Consider the following 15,692-nt stretch of genomic DNA (forward strand, 5'->3'; position numbering starts at 1 on the left):
TATGTATGATCTAATGTTCGATTAAAAGTCTATGTACAATACATATGTAAAATAAGAATACAAATCCATGTTAAAATGTATCATACCATATCTTAACTAAAATCAATGACTATTAATGCTATTTGTTTTAACAAAAAGTACAAGCTGTGAGTGTGCCAGATGTTCCTCCATGCAGAGAACATAATGTCACATGACTGAATGCTAAGCATTGTAATTTGTACAACAGAATAAAGAAACAAACGAAGGTTGTATTCAGGTACAGAAATACTACATTGAATAAACTAAATTAAAAAAGATGAATCCTTAAAAATAAAGTTAAAAATGTTATTCAGTTATTGTTTCATTAACATTAATGACACAGACGGCAGCAGGATTATCCTGTCTCCTGTCACTTTAAGATCGAATGCATGAATCCAGTATACTATTAGACGTTTTCTTTCACTTTCCCGACAGTGTTTATGAGGATACTCGCCAAGATGGGCATTCTGACATAACTTTTGTGTGTATTTGGCCGTTTAAATGCAATAAACCGCACTTACTATAAGCCTTACTATATACGGGAAACAAACTGTAATAGATCTACATCTAACCCTACATTCCAAAAGTACTTTAATTTTACAGTAAAATACTGTTTAACAGTTGTTGGAAATAAAAAGGAACAAATCATCTGATAATTTACAGTGAAAAGCCATAAACAGACATTTCCTGTATGACACTTTACAACTGATGGGTTTTCATTTTAATATTTCAGTTTTTTCTTAGTTTTTTGTAATCAGTTGTGTACATTAGGGTCATATAATTTTATAATATGTTATTAAATTATTGCATTATTTTAGTGTTGTGTGCTACCATGATTTTTGTTTTGTTTTTGTATGACACTGTGCACACCTTCTATATATATTAGTATTTACTTCAGCATGTGAACAATTTTTGATTCATCATGTGGACTTCTCTTTACCTCCCGTATTATTATGGTGTTTGTCAGTACATTTTAAAGGTACAAAACAGATTTAAGTAGCAGCATGGCCTTGCTAAAAATAAAAGGTCTTATATCATAATTAGAGCTGAAAAAGCAAATTGTACATTATAGTTCATTGTTGTTGCTCCTCATACGGAGTACTTTAATGTTCTGGCAGATGCATAGACCAACCAAATGAACTGTACTTCCTCAGTAGGGAGAGGTTTTGAGCTGTAAGAGGTGTATAAACTGGTTAAGGCGGTAAATAACTGCAGCCAGGAGAACAGGTATGAGAGGAGGCTCTTATAATCCTTGTCCTTCAAATCTCACTAAAACTTTCTCTATACATGTCCATGAAGTGAGAAAAAAAACTGGATGCTTAAGATAGAATTATATAAAAAAAACGTAATCTTTCAAATATAATTTGCTGTGACAGAATGTTCTGAAAATAATTACCAGGTAGTGAGGTAAAAAGGCCATTCATCTTGCCACACACTGTAGGGCTTGCTGACTAAAGAACAAATAGCCCTCAGTATGTGTGCTGCAGATCTGCTGCCCAGCCTTACTAATCAAATTCTACAGCCTAACCTCACTTACAAAAAAAATATTTCCATTGGAGAGAAAGTGTAACCGTATTGTCAAGAGCCACCCAAGTTGAGCTTTCATTTTCACTCGTTGCTGACATCAGATTAGCTCTCACCACAGTTGGTTGTGGTGCAAAGAGCTTTCATACTGGAGAACATCCAAAAACACCTTCAGAGATCTAAGAAAGGTCACGCCAAATGCTTGTATAAATAGTAGGCGAACAAGGAGTCAGTTTGCTATCCAGAGTTGAGAAAGAATTTATGGTCATTTTTCATATATTCATATTTAAAGGAATAGTTCACCCAAAAAAGAAAATTCTGTCATCATTTACTCTCCCTCAAGTTGTTCCAAACCTGTATGACTTTCTTTCTTCTGCTGAACACAAAAGAAGATATTTTGAAGAAAGTCGGCAACCAAACGACTGATACATTGACTTCCATAGTAGGAAAAAAATAAAAAATACTATGGATGTCAATGGGGACCAGCAACTGTTTAATTACCAACCTTCTTTAAAACATCTTCTTTTGTGTTTAGCAGAAGAAAGGAAATCATACAGGTTTGGAACAACTTGAGGGAGAGTAAATGATGACAGAATTTTCTTTTTTGGGTGAACTATCCCTTTAAGATGAATTACTCTAGATCTGATCCACACGCCTGCCAGGCAGGAAATCTATTGAGTTGGATTATTTAAAAGAATAAATAACATAGTAAAGTTAGCTCTGTGAATTAAGAGCCAAGAGTAATATATTAAATAGATTGTTTGTTTGTTTTTCAGGGCGAAATGTAGGTCTGTAGCACACATGGTATGGCATGAGATACTTAAGGTTGGTAACTTAATTAGCAAATTTAATGAATGGCATAAATAACATGCATAATGTCTCAGTCAGTAATGGTGTTGGGATCGTACCTGGCAATCTGGTTGACATAAGGCTTTAGTTCGGTTGGCTCATAGGCACGGGCGAAAGCCCAGCACACGTAACAGGCTGCATCACGTACATTTGATCCCAAACTGCATGCTCCCCTTTTTTCGTCATATATCAGAGCTTTTAGAACCAGAGGCACCACTGTAGGATTCAGAGACAAAACATTAGTATGCAAAAATCATTAGCTTTGCAATCCAAAATATTTAAATATATTTACATATACATACATGCATATACAGCAGTCAACATTTGAAGTGGATCAAAACCTATACATGAATTTTGAACAATACCCGTTCTTGTCTTAGGACAACTTTGATTAACTTTTTTGATCCACTTCAAATGTTGACTACTGTACATGCATACATACAGTATACATACATACATACAGACACACAATAATATATATATATATATATATAATATATATATATTATTGTGTGTCTTTATGTATGCATGTATGTATGTATGTATGTATGTATACTATATATATATATATATATATATATATATATATATATATAATCACTTACAAGGTTTCTTAGATAAATAGATATCTTTTGTAACATTATAAATGTCTTTACAGTAACTTTTGATTTATTTAATGCATCGTTGCAAAAAAAAAAACATTCTTAAAAATAATCTTACTGACTACAAACTTTTGAACTTTTTTATATAATTATAGAACTAAAATACAACATATTCATAATATAATGTGTGTGGTGCATAAATATACACAGACACACCAACGAAGAAGAGAGTATTGATAGTTGACGTTTGGAAGGTCCTTTATTACAAGGAACTCTCTTCCTAAAACTTAGGTGGGGCCAGAATTCGAAGTATTAAGAGTTTATGATTCATGCTATACGTGCAAATTAATGATAAATAAATTTCAAAACACAAAACTTTACCATTAAATTTATACAAACTGAGATCCAGCGTAAATAACTGCTCAGAACAAAGATTTTCATAATCATGCTGTAAAGACACATCAGGTGCAGCACACATTTGGCTCCATGCAAATCTCACTGGTTGTCCTCAATATCTCCACACCCCTCTGACAACATCCTCAAACCTGCTTCACACCTAACTCTACCACTCCTGGGCTAATTCAACCATTCAGACAAACATAAGCCACAAACAGTCTTGTCTGGCTTCTAGTCCAAGTGGACGCTCACTAACAAGTGAGACAGGAGGCAAACTTGCAATGTATCGTGGCTTGGGGCTTGCCTAATATTAGGCACATTGATGCTGCCTCAGGGCTCTACTGCTTGGGCATAGACTCCACCCCACAGAGTCAACACCTCAGAAAGCAAGAGACTCATCAGACTCATCAGAAACGTGACAGAACACCTAAAGAGCAGACACCTGCGTTCAAGGACAATCATATCAGCCAAACTGTTCTACTGTGGGATTGTCATAAACTTCAGGAGGTCCGCTGTGGACATCATCCATTGACGATACTTCCAACATCACGTGGAATCTGATAACAGGTAAGGCTGTAAAAGCTAAATCACTAAGATTTTTAATGGCAACTGTTCTTATTGCTGTTTGTATGTACTAGCATTTGTTAAGGCTGATGTACTTTGTAGCAGGTGTTTCTAAAGGAGACCACAGATGCATTTGGCAGAAAATACTCTTTTTGTATTTGTCATGTGGTTGTACACATATACACAGTGTCTAAACAGTCAAACATTTACAACAATTCTCGTTTTACGCTAATATCACAAGATTTCGGTGTACCCATAGAAGAGTTGATTAAGAACCAGGAAACAACGCATAATACAGCAAAATACAATTTCACAATACAGAAACTTTCTTTTAAATTGTGCCTTAAGGAGGGAGCGGCTTGATATGAAACATGGGAGTCAAAACCTGAGCCACCACTTCTTGCGACAGCGTGTGACAAACAGGTTCCTTAAGGCGGAGTCATTTTCTGCATAACTTGCCAGGCAATCTCTTTCTTCAATATTCTGCTTCCCTATACAAACCTTCAGGCCTCAAAATCTTTGCACACTTACCAGACCATTATGTATCCTCATTGTAGTGAAGAATTTTAGAAGCCAATTCTTTCAATCACAGAAGCAGTCCAATTGATTACTTATTTTATAACAATTAAATTCCATTCTAATACCTCTGGTAGCTTCTCTACACTTACAGTGCGAGTGAAATCAACTTTTAAATGTCTGGAGTTTGTATCTTGCAAGCAAGGTCCTGGGAAACAGGTGTATGTGGTTTCCCACGCCATCAGGTTTTGATGAAGGGTAGCATGTTTCTACAGGCCTACCCTGGCTTCACTAGTGCAGATAGAGCATGCCATGCTAACACGCAGGCCAGCGAACAATACAGAACTGCTACAAACTAGTTGAAAAGCTTAAGGGACTGTGAACATGCAAACTCCCTTTATATAAACCTAAAGATGTTAATGATTTTTTTTTTTTTTTTTTTTCTGTTGCCAGATAAAGCTGACAAACCGCACAGTGTTGGATTGGAACAACTGCACAAGCATGGATATTCTCCAGGGGAGAAAACCAAAGAAACCCCATTACATTCCACGCCCTCCTGGCAAACCATTCAAATATCAGTGCTTCCAATGTCCCTTCACCTGCAACATCAAGTCTCATCTCTTCAACCACATGAAGTACAACCTTTGCAAGAACTCCATCTCTCTGGTATCTCAGCGCATGGAACAGACAGGAAAAACAACCAGACCCTCCCAGAATAATCTTCCTTTCAACCACAACAGTAAAGATCCACCCCTGGAAGCTGAAGCCAGCAAACCTATAGAAAGGATCAGTGACAAGGTTGAACAAGAGGAGATGGTTAAAGAAACAAGACAAAAGCCTGAAAGTCCCATCAAGGAGGTCAGCAAGCAAGTCCCAGAGGCAGTCCGTGAGATTAGGGACAAAAGTGCAGACATAGACATTGCACAGAACAAATTATCTTCGGCTTTCTCACCAGTTGCACGAACAGGTGAAAGTGAAACTCTGTCTCCACGCAGAGACAATCAAACATCTTCACCCATTCCTCAGTTCTACAATCAAATGGCACCTTGGGTCCCACCTGCTTCCACAGCACCTCTTCTTCCTCTAATACAAGACTATCCTTCATACATGGTACCTGAGAGGCCCTTGCACTCCCTCTACACACCTTACCCACACAACCAAGCAAACACCTCTGCCTACCAACTCACACCCCGGGAGACCCAGAGACCTCTGGTGCCATCACCTTTGGTGGTCCCGCCTAGTCCTTCTCTTCTCCACCCTTATCACTATAGATATGCTCATTCTATTATACCCGGTCCACCTCTACCCTACAGCGTCTACCAACACCCTGAACTATCCATGTCCTTACAGAGAACTAGGTATCTTCCTCTGGATGTATACAGCAACAGATTTTATCCTCGAGAGTACGGAGGACACCTGGTCCCCATATCTCATCCGGATTCTTACAGCAGACTTCCTGAGGACAGGGCTGTCCAAGAGCACAGTCCAGGAGACAAAGGTACTCGCCAGAGTCCTTTAGCAGGATGTGCCGCCTCTGGATCGCCAGACAGGCCCAGTACCGCAGATGTCATCCAGCGTATCCCGGTTACAATTAGACTCGCTTCCCATGGGGAGTCACTCCCAGTCAGTCAATCACAGCATGTCTTACAAGGGGCAACTACAGCAACCGACAACTTAACCGAGAAATCATGTGGACAGCCTCAAGAGAACATGTTACAAAAGAGAGAGAGGTAGGTAAACTATGTGAGACATAAAGGCCCCCAAAGACACTTTATATGACAGTCAAATAAAGCAAGTTAATGGTTTCCCTAATCTTTACAGAACTTGAAATAACATTGGTATCTTGTTTTCTCTTTCTAGGAATGACCCACAAGCCACAGATTCTGCAAGAGGCAGTGAGATTTCATCAGAAAAGGTGGAGGACGAAGAAAATGAGGAGGAGCCAGTTCCTCTTAACCTTTCAAAGAGGGACCAGGCCACATCCAGTCACATGACACACCACTACTCTGACCGAGAGCTCCATTATGATTCAGAAAGTAGTCAAGAGGCACCGCTCAACCTCTGCCTCAGGGGACAGTCCAAAAACCAAGCCTTGCCCAACACCACAGGCTCAGAAACTCCAGAAAGACAAACCCTCATAAACGTTGAGGAATCCACAATTGCTTCACCCAGAAAACAAGACCTAGACCCATGTGACCAGAGGCACTCAGCAGCCTTTGCTCTGTGTCAGCTAGCTAGCTCAAGGGACATTATCATGGACTCCTCTATTGATCAACAAGAAATGGCCGAGGGCCAGAACAGCCATCACCTTCCTCCCCCAGACAACTGCCCAGTAAAAGACACTCCAGACACACCCAAACAGAACACACGGGTGCTGGGACAAAAACGGGCAACCAACAGACCTCTGAGGCACAATACCAAAAGAGCAAAGGTAAAAGAACCGTCCCGAACTCAAAGAAAGAGGTCGCAAAACTGCTGATGCAGAGATTTCAAAAGAACGGACTGCTGCAATTCAAATATTTGATAGAAAGGAGTTCCAGTGAAAAGAGCAATACTCAAGAGACTTTACAGGAATAGATGGTCAACATCTTTCAGCCAACATGGGATCAATTCAAAGACTATGCCTGAATGGCAAAATGTATCAATTTAATCCAATGTAAGTTGCTTTGGATAAAAGCGTCTGGCTAATGCATGCAAATGTAGATACTTCCAAAATACAACATTATGCACTGATTGGAAAAAGAAGGCACCCCAGATTGTACACTGAAAATCTTCTGCTCTTTGACAGACTTACAAAAGTATGTATCACTTCATTAAAGGGAGCTGGGTGGTGGCATTTCTTTCTTTGTTTTAATAAAGAAGCTAGTCAAACTTGCAGTATTTGAATAAAGTGTTTGCATAAAGTGAAGTATGTTTGCTTGTGAATGTTTTGTACTGAGTACGATCAAGGGGAGTTACAATGTTTAGATTAAGATTATAGCATTAATTGATGTCAGTGGGTAAACTTAAAACCAATAGTTTTCAAACTTAAAACAATAGAGAATAAAAAAAGAGAATACAAACCAACCATCTGAAAGACGCGAAGGAAGCAGGAGTCCTCTCCGGCCTAGCTCTGCAAGAGCCAGGCAGCCCCCGTGCCATGCATTATCTGTTTCCTGGAAACTGCAATATGCAGAAAAAATACCTTACTAAGTATTTGATGAGATTCACATCATCACATCTCAGCCTCCTGTTATATCATGCCACACCTGAAACACTCCAAAACAGATTCAACCACTTCATCTGCGAGCTCTTTAGGCAGTCTACCAGTCACCCTTCCAATCCTGCAGGTGGTTAAAAAGAGAAAGAACTTAAAAAAGGAATAATTTTAGTACTCTAGAGATTATTACAGAGAAATGTGGCACTAAAATATGGCACTGTCATACCAAGCCAAGACAGACAAAATCAAACAAAGTGTATTTGATAAACTTGATTGTTCTCACCCCTTTGCAGAAGACCATCGCACTATTGTCTCTTTGTCTTTCAGTCCCACCAACAGTTGTTCTGCAACAACGAATAAGAAAATTAGCATTAACAACATAGCATTTAAATATTTAGCAAACAAAACAAACAGAAATGGAAATATGCCTGGATACTTACCAATGACATTCTCTACCTCCTGAGGTATGTCATAGTCTTCCTCCTGACTGACAGACTCTAGATCAGGTTTTGTATCCTCAACACTTCCAGTGACGGAAGACAGGGCCAGGTTCACTGCGAGTGATCGACTTCCTCTCTGGTATCTGGATGCAGTCATACAAAATGCTTACAAACAAGCTGACACTTTTGAGCATTCCTTGTTTCATTTTTATGTTTTTGTTTTTGTTTTGTTTTTGTCAGTCGGTCACTCCTCCATTACCTCCATTTGGCCAAACGTGGTTTTAGACAGGTCAAGCCAAGTCTCTGGACAACTTTTACTCCCAGCTTACGCAACGTGGCTTGGTTACTTTCAGCTATTTTCTTCTGGTTCAGGCACTGAAGCACTGTGGGGGCTGTGAACGAATGGTACAGATTAGCGAACATTTATCTATTTGTATGTTTTGGCTTTATAGAGACCAAAGAAAGACCTATAAGACGTATACACACCATACTGCAGGAAGTCATCACGTTTCCCATGCTTGAAGAGCTGAGCCTGGAGAGAAATCATTACTTGATTAGGATAGATTTTGCTAAAAAATTGTCATGCATTTAACTTTTTAAACAAAATCATAGTAACTTTGCTTAAAGTCCTAAGGTACACATAGGTCTACCCCTGGTTGGGAAATACAACTACTCATTCAAAATCTATGAGCAATACATTACCTATGTATCATTAGGTTGATGTGGAGTCAAATTTATTAAAATTAATTAAACCCATTTGCAACGTGTCTTGTAAAATGCTGAATACAGTTATGCTTAATGCCAGCAGCAGTATCTTGTAATTATCAAGTGTGCACCACACATGTTCCTGCTCCCTGCCTTGTAGCACTTAAAGCCTATATGCAAATCGTTGATGGCAGTTTTAGTACCTCAGGCATTCCCAACACACAGAGCCAGTTTTGAGCACCTCAGGCGATAGAGACATGCTTCACAAAAGAATAACAACTGCAGGATTGTTTTCACAGCTCTCTGGACTTTAAACTATGTAGGATGTCCCATTGCAACAAAAAAAAACCTAATAACAATTCTGATAACGATCAGTCACTAAATGCGCACAGCACAGCACTGTAAAAAGGTAGGAGGGCATGTGACATCTGGCAGGTAACGGCTGCATAGTATGTGCAGCAATCAAACCAGTGCCGGAATTACAGTATAAGCTTAAAGGGCCGTTCACACCAATAAATACAACAAAAACTATATTAGTTGTATAACTATATTAGTACACACCAATAGATAATATCGTTGTTTATTATAAGCATGCGCTGCAGTTGTTATCGGTCTCTGTAATGCTCAAGCAGAATGGATTCTGATTGGCTATCAATGTTTTTATTGTTCATCAGCTAGAAAAAAAAGGGTTCACTTTATTTTGATGGTCCCTTTAACACATTCTGTTGACTATAAGTAACGTTGCACCTACATGTCTACTAACTCTCATTAGAGTGTTAGTAGAGTATTAGTAGACTGGTAGGATTTGGGTTAGAATAAGTTGACATTATTGCAAACATGCATTTTATGTTTACCCACCCTTGAAACCATTTACTCTACATTTATACATACAATTGTCTCATTTATTATTAATGAATTTAATGAAAGGTAAATATTTGATTGCTTGAAATCTCAGGGAGTTTTATGTGAATCAGCTTGGACTGTTTTTGCCAAGCATTTGCATGTTCGACATCTTAATTCTCATGAAAAGAAAGGGAGGAAGTGGTGGATGTAAACAGCCCTATATGTGAGATAAACAGTGGATTGGAGGCTCACCAGGGACTGCAAAGCTCCATCAAGGGCCACGGTTCCCTCCATGGTCATTTCACTGGTCTGAGATATGGTGGTCAGACACCAGTCCAGAAAATCACCCAAACGCTTCTGCTTCACATCTGGACGGGTCACAAACCTGTGCAGATAATACAAATCTTTCAAGCAAAGAGATCATCCATAAGTGTTTAAACAGTGCCCTCTACTGCTCAGTGAGTAAAGCTGGCAATGTTTTGCAGTAAACACCCACTTTTGGATATTATAAGAGTGGCATTCATCGGAAATCATTTTTATTACATCTTATTTTATTACAAATTTGTTTTTAATGATCATTTAAACCAAACAGCTATTTAGGGGATTCAAACTGCTTAAAGATAAAAAATAAAATATTTCATAAAGCATGTTTTCCACACTTCTTTTCACTAAATGAATGCTAGAAAGAAGGATATTTAATCATTTTCATTTATACACACCAATACATTGTACATTATTAGACCAAAGCACTAAACAGCAACATATACATGCTTATATAGTGTACTAAAATGTTTTAATACATGGAGACTTATAAGTTATGGCGCAAATGAATCACTCAATCAGTGTTTGGAATAAAGTCATTGAAATTAACCGTTTGAAATGAACTTACCAGCTCAAATGCTGAGTACTAAAGTGTAAATGAGAGTCACTATTAAATCAGCCTTAAAGGGATGGTTCGGAGTAAAATCAACCTAGGGTCCTTTGCACCATGACCTCGAGCCAAACACCCCCCCAGAAGCTTTTTTTTCCTTTGGTCGAACATTATTAAAGTTAGAGCTTATTTAGAGATATCAGCCGAATGGCTTAGTGCAGGCGCTAATGGATCCAAGGTTGTATCTCGTAAATTACCCCACTAATAATGCCCAGAATGGTACCAAACTTCTACAGTAGAACAAATAGGTTCTGTACTCATAAAACGAGGCATTGGAAAGTTTGTAAGTACATCGGGAGTTTATTTAAATAACACTTGCCTGATGGCTTGTGCTACCGCTAACCCGGGCGTCGAGGCCACTTCCATGATTTGGGAAAAGCCCATAAAAGTCCTGGCAGAAACTTAGTGTTAACTAATAATTGTTGCAAACTAGTACTACCAATAAAATATTAGTGCATTCCTGGAACTGGGCGTCGTTACACTACATCCTTATGCATCGCTTTCTGCCAGGACTTTTACGTGCTTTTCCCAAACGACGGAAGTGGCATCGACGTCCGGGTTAGCGGTAGCATGAGCCGTCAGGCAAGTGTTATTTAAATAAACTCCTGATGTACTTACAAACTTTACAATGCCTCGTTTTATGAATACAGAACCTATTTGTACTACTGTAGAAGTTTGGTACCATTCTGGGCATTATTAGTGGGGTAATTTACGAGATACAACCTTGGATCCGTTAGCGCCTGTAATAAGCCATTCGGCTAATATCTCTAAATAAGCTCTAACTTTAATAATGTTCGACCAAGGGAAAAGGCTTCTGGGGGGGTGTTTGGCTCAAGGTCATGGTGCAAAGGACCCTAGGTTGATTTTACTCCGAACCATCCCTTTAACTGTGAGGCATGGTGAATTTTGTATAATTACAATCTTTAAAAAAAATTAAAGTACACAAATAAAGACCAATTAAAAACAAACTCATTCAAATGATTGCAATATTTACATCTAAATATTTAAGCCCAGCTCTACCCAGATAATAAACACACATATAGAGGAATAACAAATAACATGCAACTTACTTTGATACAAGGACTGATGCAGCATCTCGAGATTTGTCACTGACTCTGAGAAAGGACTGCAAATATATATAAATTTATATATATTTAATAGTACAATTATTAATTAATAATACAGATTTTGTCTATGGTGGTCTGTGATTGTGGGCGTCACCTTGGCAACAGCCAGAATACGATCCATTATGGTCTCTCTGTTCAGCCCGGGGTCAGCGGACATGTGGCCGTCCAGACGGGACAAGTCAAAGGGAATGAGACATGTCATGGAGAGCCAGAGGAGGAGTATGTAGCGTGTTTCCCAGGTCTAATACAGAAACATACAGTCGATTACTAGATGATGTACAACTTTTGTGCTTTGGGAAGGATAAATTACAAAAAACACTTGGATGGCAATTTTCTAGACATGACAAATGTTGACCTGCTCCACTAGTTACTGCCTGAAGCTATTCAGTGGTCATTTCTTGCTTAATAAATGCAAATGACAAAAAATAAAATTCCTGATTGATCAATGTTAGGACATTAAGTCTGAAATAAGAGACTAGTTCAAAAGTGGTGGGCTCAAAAGTTAAAGGCACACTATGCAGTTTCCGTTTTTCTCAAACAGCGACCTCTAGAGTCGCTGTGGAGTACTTGTATTTAATGTTACTGTCGTAAATACCACTCACGCAGAGCCGTCTCTGCACTCTTCTGACCGCGCTTTCTTCGTCGACTCTGCCATGATTCACGTCTGAAATGCGTGCTAGTGTCTTCCATAGAGGCTGCTTCATATGTTGCTGATGTATGTGACGTCGTGCCGTAAAGCAAGTCGTGATTCTCGCGAGATTTGGCGGGGCGCCACCTATCAAACCTGCATTGCTGGTTTTGCCAGCGGCGTCCCCCCCGCTTTGCTATCGGGATGATTCGCCCTACTACGAGTTCGTTTACCATCGAAATGATTTCGAAGCTGTTATATTAAGGTACAAATCTTGCGTAGTGTGCCTTTAAAGGTCCCATATTGTCAATACTGAAATATCCTGGCTTTTTTCATGATAGCAGAGGTCTAGGCGCTATGTAACTACCATATAAGTTTCAAAACCGTCAATCCACAGACAAATGCACACAGCCTGCATAAAGTAGCTGTGCCTTTTCACAAGCCATAAAAATGACTTCCGTAAAAATGTGACGTCAGAACTACTCAGTCACCGCCTTCAGTCCCACACCGAGCACTGCCCACCATCCCTCTCTCAAATAAATTGTTATCCATATGTTGCACAAAAGCGACAAGATTTACAGGCCAGAACGAGTTTCTATTTATAACATGTTTTCAGCGTTGAGCAATGTAGCCAATCACAGACACATATGTGTTGATTTCTTGAACGCAATGGCCAATGAGATGCAATTAAGATTGCATCTCACCGCTCAAAGCTGAGTTTTTGTTCAGTGCTGAATTCTGCATGCTGGCAAATCCTCTGATTATAACAAACGAAGTGTTGACATTATGAAAGATTTATTGTGCAGTCACAGGTTTGTGAATGTTTATGCTTTAATAACAAACAACTTATCACCATCATTACAGGTGTTTAATTTACCTTACTTGTGAGCATCACCAAGCCACAGCATTCATGACCCTATAGTTACTTGTGGTTGGTCTGGCCGTACGTCACTCAGAAAACAACAGGCCAATCAGAAGAGAGGCTCATGAATATTAATTAGACAGGCCAAAATCGACCTGTTCTTGGCAGAGCTCCTGAGAAAGGAGCTGTAAAAATATATTGAGATGGTTTTTGATACTTATACCGCAAATATATATTCTTAAGGACATCAAAACCTAAAATAAAAGGCCAGAAAGGTGTACAATATGGGACCTTTAAGACATTCTTGTAGTATAGATCAGTGGTTCCCAATTCCAATCCAGTCCTCGTGACCCGCTGCTCTGCACATTTTGTATGTCTCCCTTATTTAACACACCTGAACCAGATCATCAGCTCATTAGGAGAGACTCCATGAACTGAACTGAGTGTGTCAGATAAGAGAGACCTACAAAATGTGCAGAGCAGTGGGTCACGAGGACTGGAATTGGGAACCACTGGTATAGATAGTGCCAAGCACAGATTTAAGCACTTCTGAATGCTCGCCTAAGTGCACCTGATAACAAATTACAATTTTTGTCTGTTGTCATCAAGTACCTTAAGTTCATAACCTCATTAACCTGCAATATTTCTTCAGATAAATGTGTCTCTTTGCCCAAAATGCAGAAAAATAAGTCATAACAGAAAAAGTTATATTTCTTTATTTCTTTTTTTAGATAAAAGAGCTTGTAGCATTATGAAAGCATACAGTAACTTTTAGAACTCAAAACTTCCTTCCTAGGACAAAAAGGAGCATTTACTGACACCAAGCTGTAAAAAACCCTTCTGAATTCTGCAACTTTCTCACCTTAGACAGATGAATGCGTTTGTGTATGTAGTGTTTACATTGATTCACAGCTGCAAATAATGTCTTGTTAAATTCTAAGGATCATTGAAAAGGTGCAAAATGGACACAGACACGAAGTACATTTATAAAAAATAAAATTTAAAAAGAGCATACAAACTGTGGGACCAGCTCACCTCAGTGTCTTTTTGGTCCTGTCTGCATAAAAGGTCCAGAACTGGCTGAACGTCCGACACCTCGTGGGGGAACAGCTGCATGAAAATCTTGTATCCTCTGACCTACGAAAGCACCAGAACTTCAGTTACAGATCTCCCTACCATGATTTTAGAGAGATGATCAGTTCAACTTAGAGAACCGTGCACCATCTTAATACCTTTGAGATCATATAGAGGAATTTGAAACAGAGATGGACCAGAAGAGGTGGCGACTTCTCATTGCGGATCATCTCTAACAGCATATTCAGCATCCACTCTGAACAACGGCAAATACAGCGTTACTAGCAGTGTCCAACCACAGAACACAATCATCATGTCCAACACATCCATGATACTTCCTCTTACCCAGGTGAGGGTCCAGAAGATGTGGCTGCTCCTGGTAGCGATCCATCATAACTGCAACAGCAACCCAAAGCATGACTTGACATTTTCACCATGATCTTTTATGTTATACTTCACCTTTGCATTACAATAGCATAAACAGACAGACAGACAGGATAGATAGATAGATAGATAGATAGATAGACTTAAAGAGACAGACACACAGAGAGACAGACAGACAGGTAAACAGGCAGATATACAGCTAGATACCACATATGACAGAGAGAGAGAGCTAGCTGTAGCTAGCAAGACATAATGTACATGAAAATCATACATACCCACAAATTTCTCGATGGTGGTCTCTCTGCCGACCGTGTCGTGATGGATGTCCGGCAGGCTGCTGATGAGAGCCCGAGCCTCTGCGCCTTCACTGAACTCGGACAGCACACACGCCTGAGCCGTCACCTCCGGCTCCTCTCCATTACACACTCCCTCCATCGCCGACATCCTCTATCACTGCTGTCTCTGACTGACCAGGCTACAGATGCGCTAAACGTGCGCGCTCACGTTTGTTTAGAGTTTCTCAGACTAGAGGATCTGACAGATCCAAGATGAAGTCGCAACCGCTCCTCACAATGACGCACTCAAGTCTCTTCAAACTCCAGCTCATCACTTCTCAGTTTCTCTAATACGCGGCAAAACATGCATTAAAAGCAACTGCTGTTGTCTTCTTCAAACTACTCACAAATAGTCGAATATATGACGCAATCAGAAAAGACCGTAAAGGCTTATAAGTGCACCCCGCGTATTATTATGATGCTCGCGCTGGCTGCATGTTAACGGCAAGTCGCGAGGATCAAAATAAATAAAAACGCGTTTATTTTTTTTTACTTCAAGTTTAAAGTCTTTACAACTGGAAGGGAATGTTGCAATGAAACGCATTATACAATTTTAGATGCGATAAATTCGAACCTTTTAATTTATATTCCTATATTTTTTAAAGCTTAATATTCCCTTTCATAGGTTTTTTTTTCTTTTCCCGCCAAAGTATCAGTTCATAAGAGAACAACTAATGGTGAACACTCTTAATGAT

The 15,692-nt window shown here is 39.2% G+C and overlaps 2 protein-coding genes across 4 annotated transcripts in view; one reads left to right on the top strand and one right to left on the bottom strand.

The window, feature by feature from the left end:
- Window positions 1–15,450, bottom strand: part of tbcd (tubulin folding cofactor D) — a 46,680-nt gene extending 31,230 nt beyond the window's left edge. For both annotated transcript variants that reach the window (XM_084419380.1, XM_084419381.1), the window contains exons 1-14: window positions 14,938–15,450; window positions 14,624–14,674; window positions 14,437–14,534; window positions 14,240–14,341; window positions 11,809–11,955; window positions 11,658–11,713; window positions 9,909–10,041; window positions 8,595–8,640; window positions 8,368–8,500; window positions 8,109–8,251; window positions 7,952–8,012; window positions 7,718–7,792; window positions 7,537–7,631; window positions 2,451–2,607 (exon numbers count right to left, since the gene is read on the bottom strand). In XM_084419380.1, coding sequence (XP_084275506.1) covers window positions 2,451–2,607; window positions 7,537–7,631; window positions 7,718–7,792; window positions 7,952–8,012; window positions 8,109–8,251; window positions 8,368–8,500; window positions 8,595–8,640; window positions 9,909–10,041; window positions 11,658–11,713; window positions 11,809–11,955; window positions 14,240–14,341; window positions 14,437–14,534; window positions 14,624–14,674; window positions 14,938–15,106 — 1,466 coding nt within the window. In that variant the 5' untranslated portion in view covers window positions 15,107–15,450. The remainder of the gene's footprint in view (window positions 1–2,450; window positions 2,608–7,536; window positions 7,632–7,717; window positions 7,793–7,951; window positions 8,013–8,108; window positions 8,252–8,367; window positions 8,501–8,594; window positions 8,641–9,908; window positions 10,042–11,657; window positions 11,714–11,808; window positions 11,956–14,239; window positions 14,342–14,436; window positions 14,535–14,623; window positions 14,675–14,937) is intronic.
- znf750 (zinc finger protein 750) lies at window positions 3,581–6,949 on the top strand. 2 transcript variants are annotated; one of them, XM_084420575.1, is made up of 3 exons: window positions 3,581–3,956; window positions 4,923–6,199; window positions 6,330–6,949. In XM_084420575.1, exons 2-3 carry the CDS (start codon window positions 4,971–4,973, stop codon window positions 6,946–6,948), a joined length of 1,848 nt encoding a protein of 615 aa, XP_084276701.1. In that variant the 5' UTR covers window positions 3,581–3,956; window positions 4,923–4,970; the 3' UTR covers window position 6,949. The 2 variants fall into 2 exon arrangements, with proteins under 2 accessions (XP_084276701.1, XP_084276702.1); XM_084420576.1 differs by lacking the exon at window positions 3,581–3,956 and having other exon boundaries at window positions 4,861–6,199.
- Window positions 15,451–15,692: the final 242 nt, after the last annotated feature.

This window comes from Rutilus rutilus (genome assembly GCF_951802725.1).
Source record: "Rutilus rutilus genome assembly, chromosome: 1".
Classification (NCBI taxonomy): Eukaryota; Metazoa; Chordata; class Actinopteri; order Cypriniformes; family Leuciscidae; genus Rutilus; species Rutilus rutilus.

What these genes read in the sequence shown, in the direction of transcription:
- znf750 (XM_084420575.1), top strand. Translation starts at nt 4,971, where the DNA reads ATGGATATTCTCCAGGGGAGAAAACCAAAGAAACCCCATTACATTCCA. An exon ending in ATGTTACAAAAGAGAGAGAG is followed by an intron (nt 6,200 to 6,329) that starts GTAGGTAAACTA and finishes TTCTCTTTCTAG; the next exon opens with GAATGACCCACAAGCCACAG.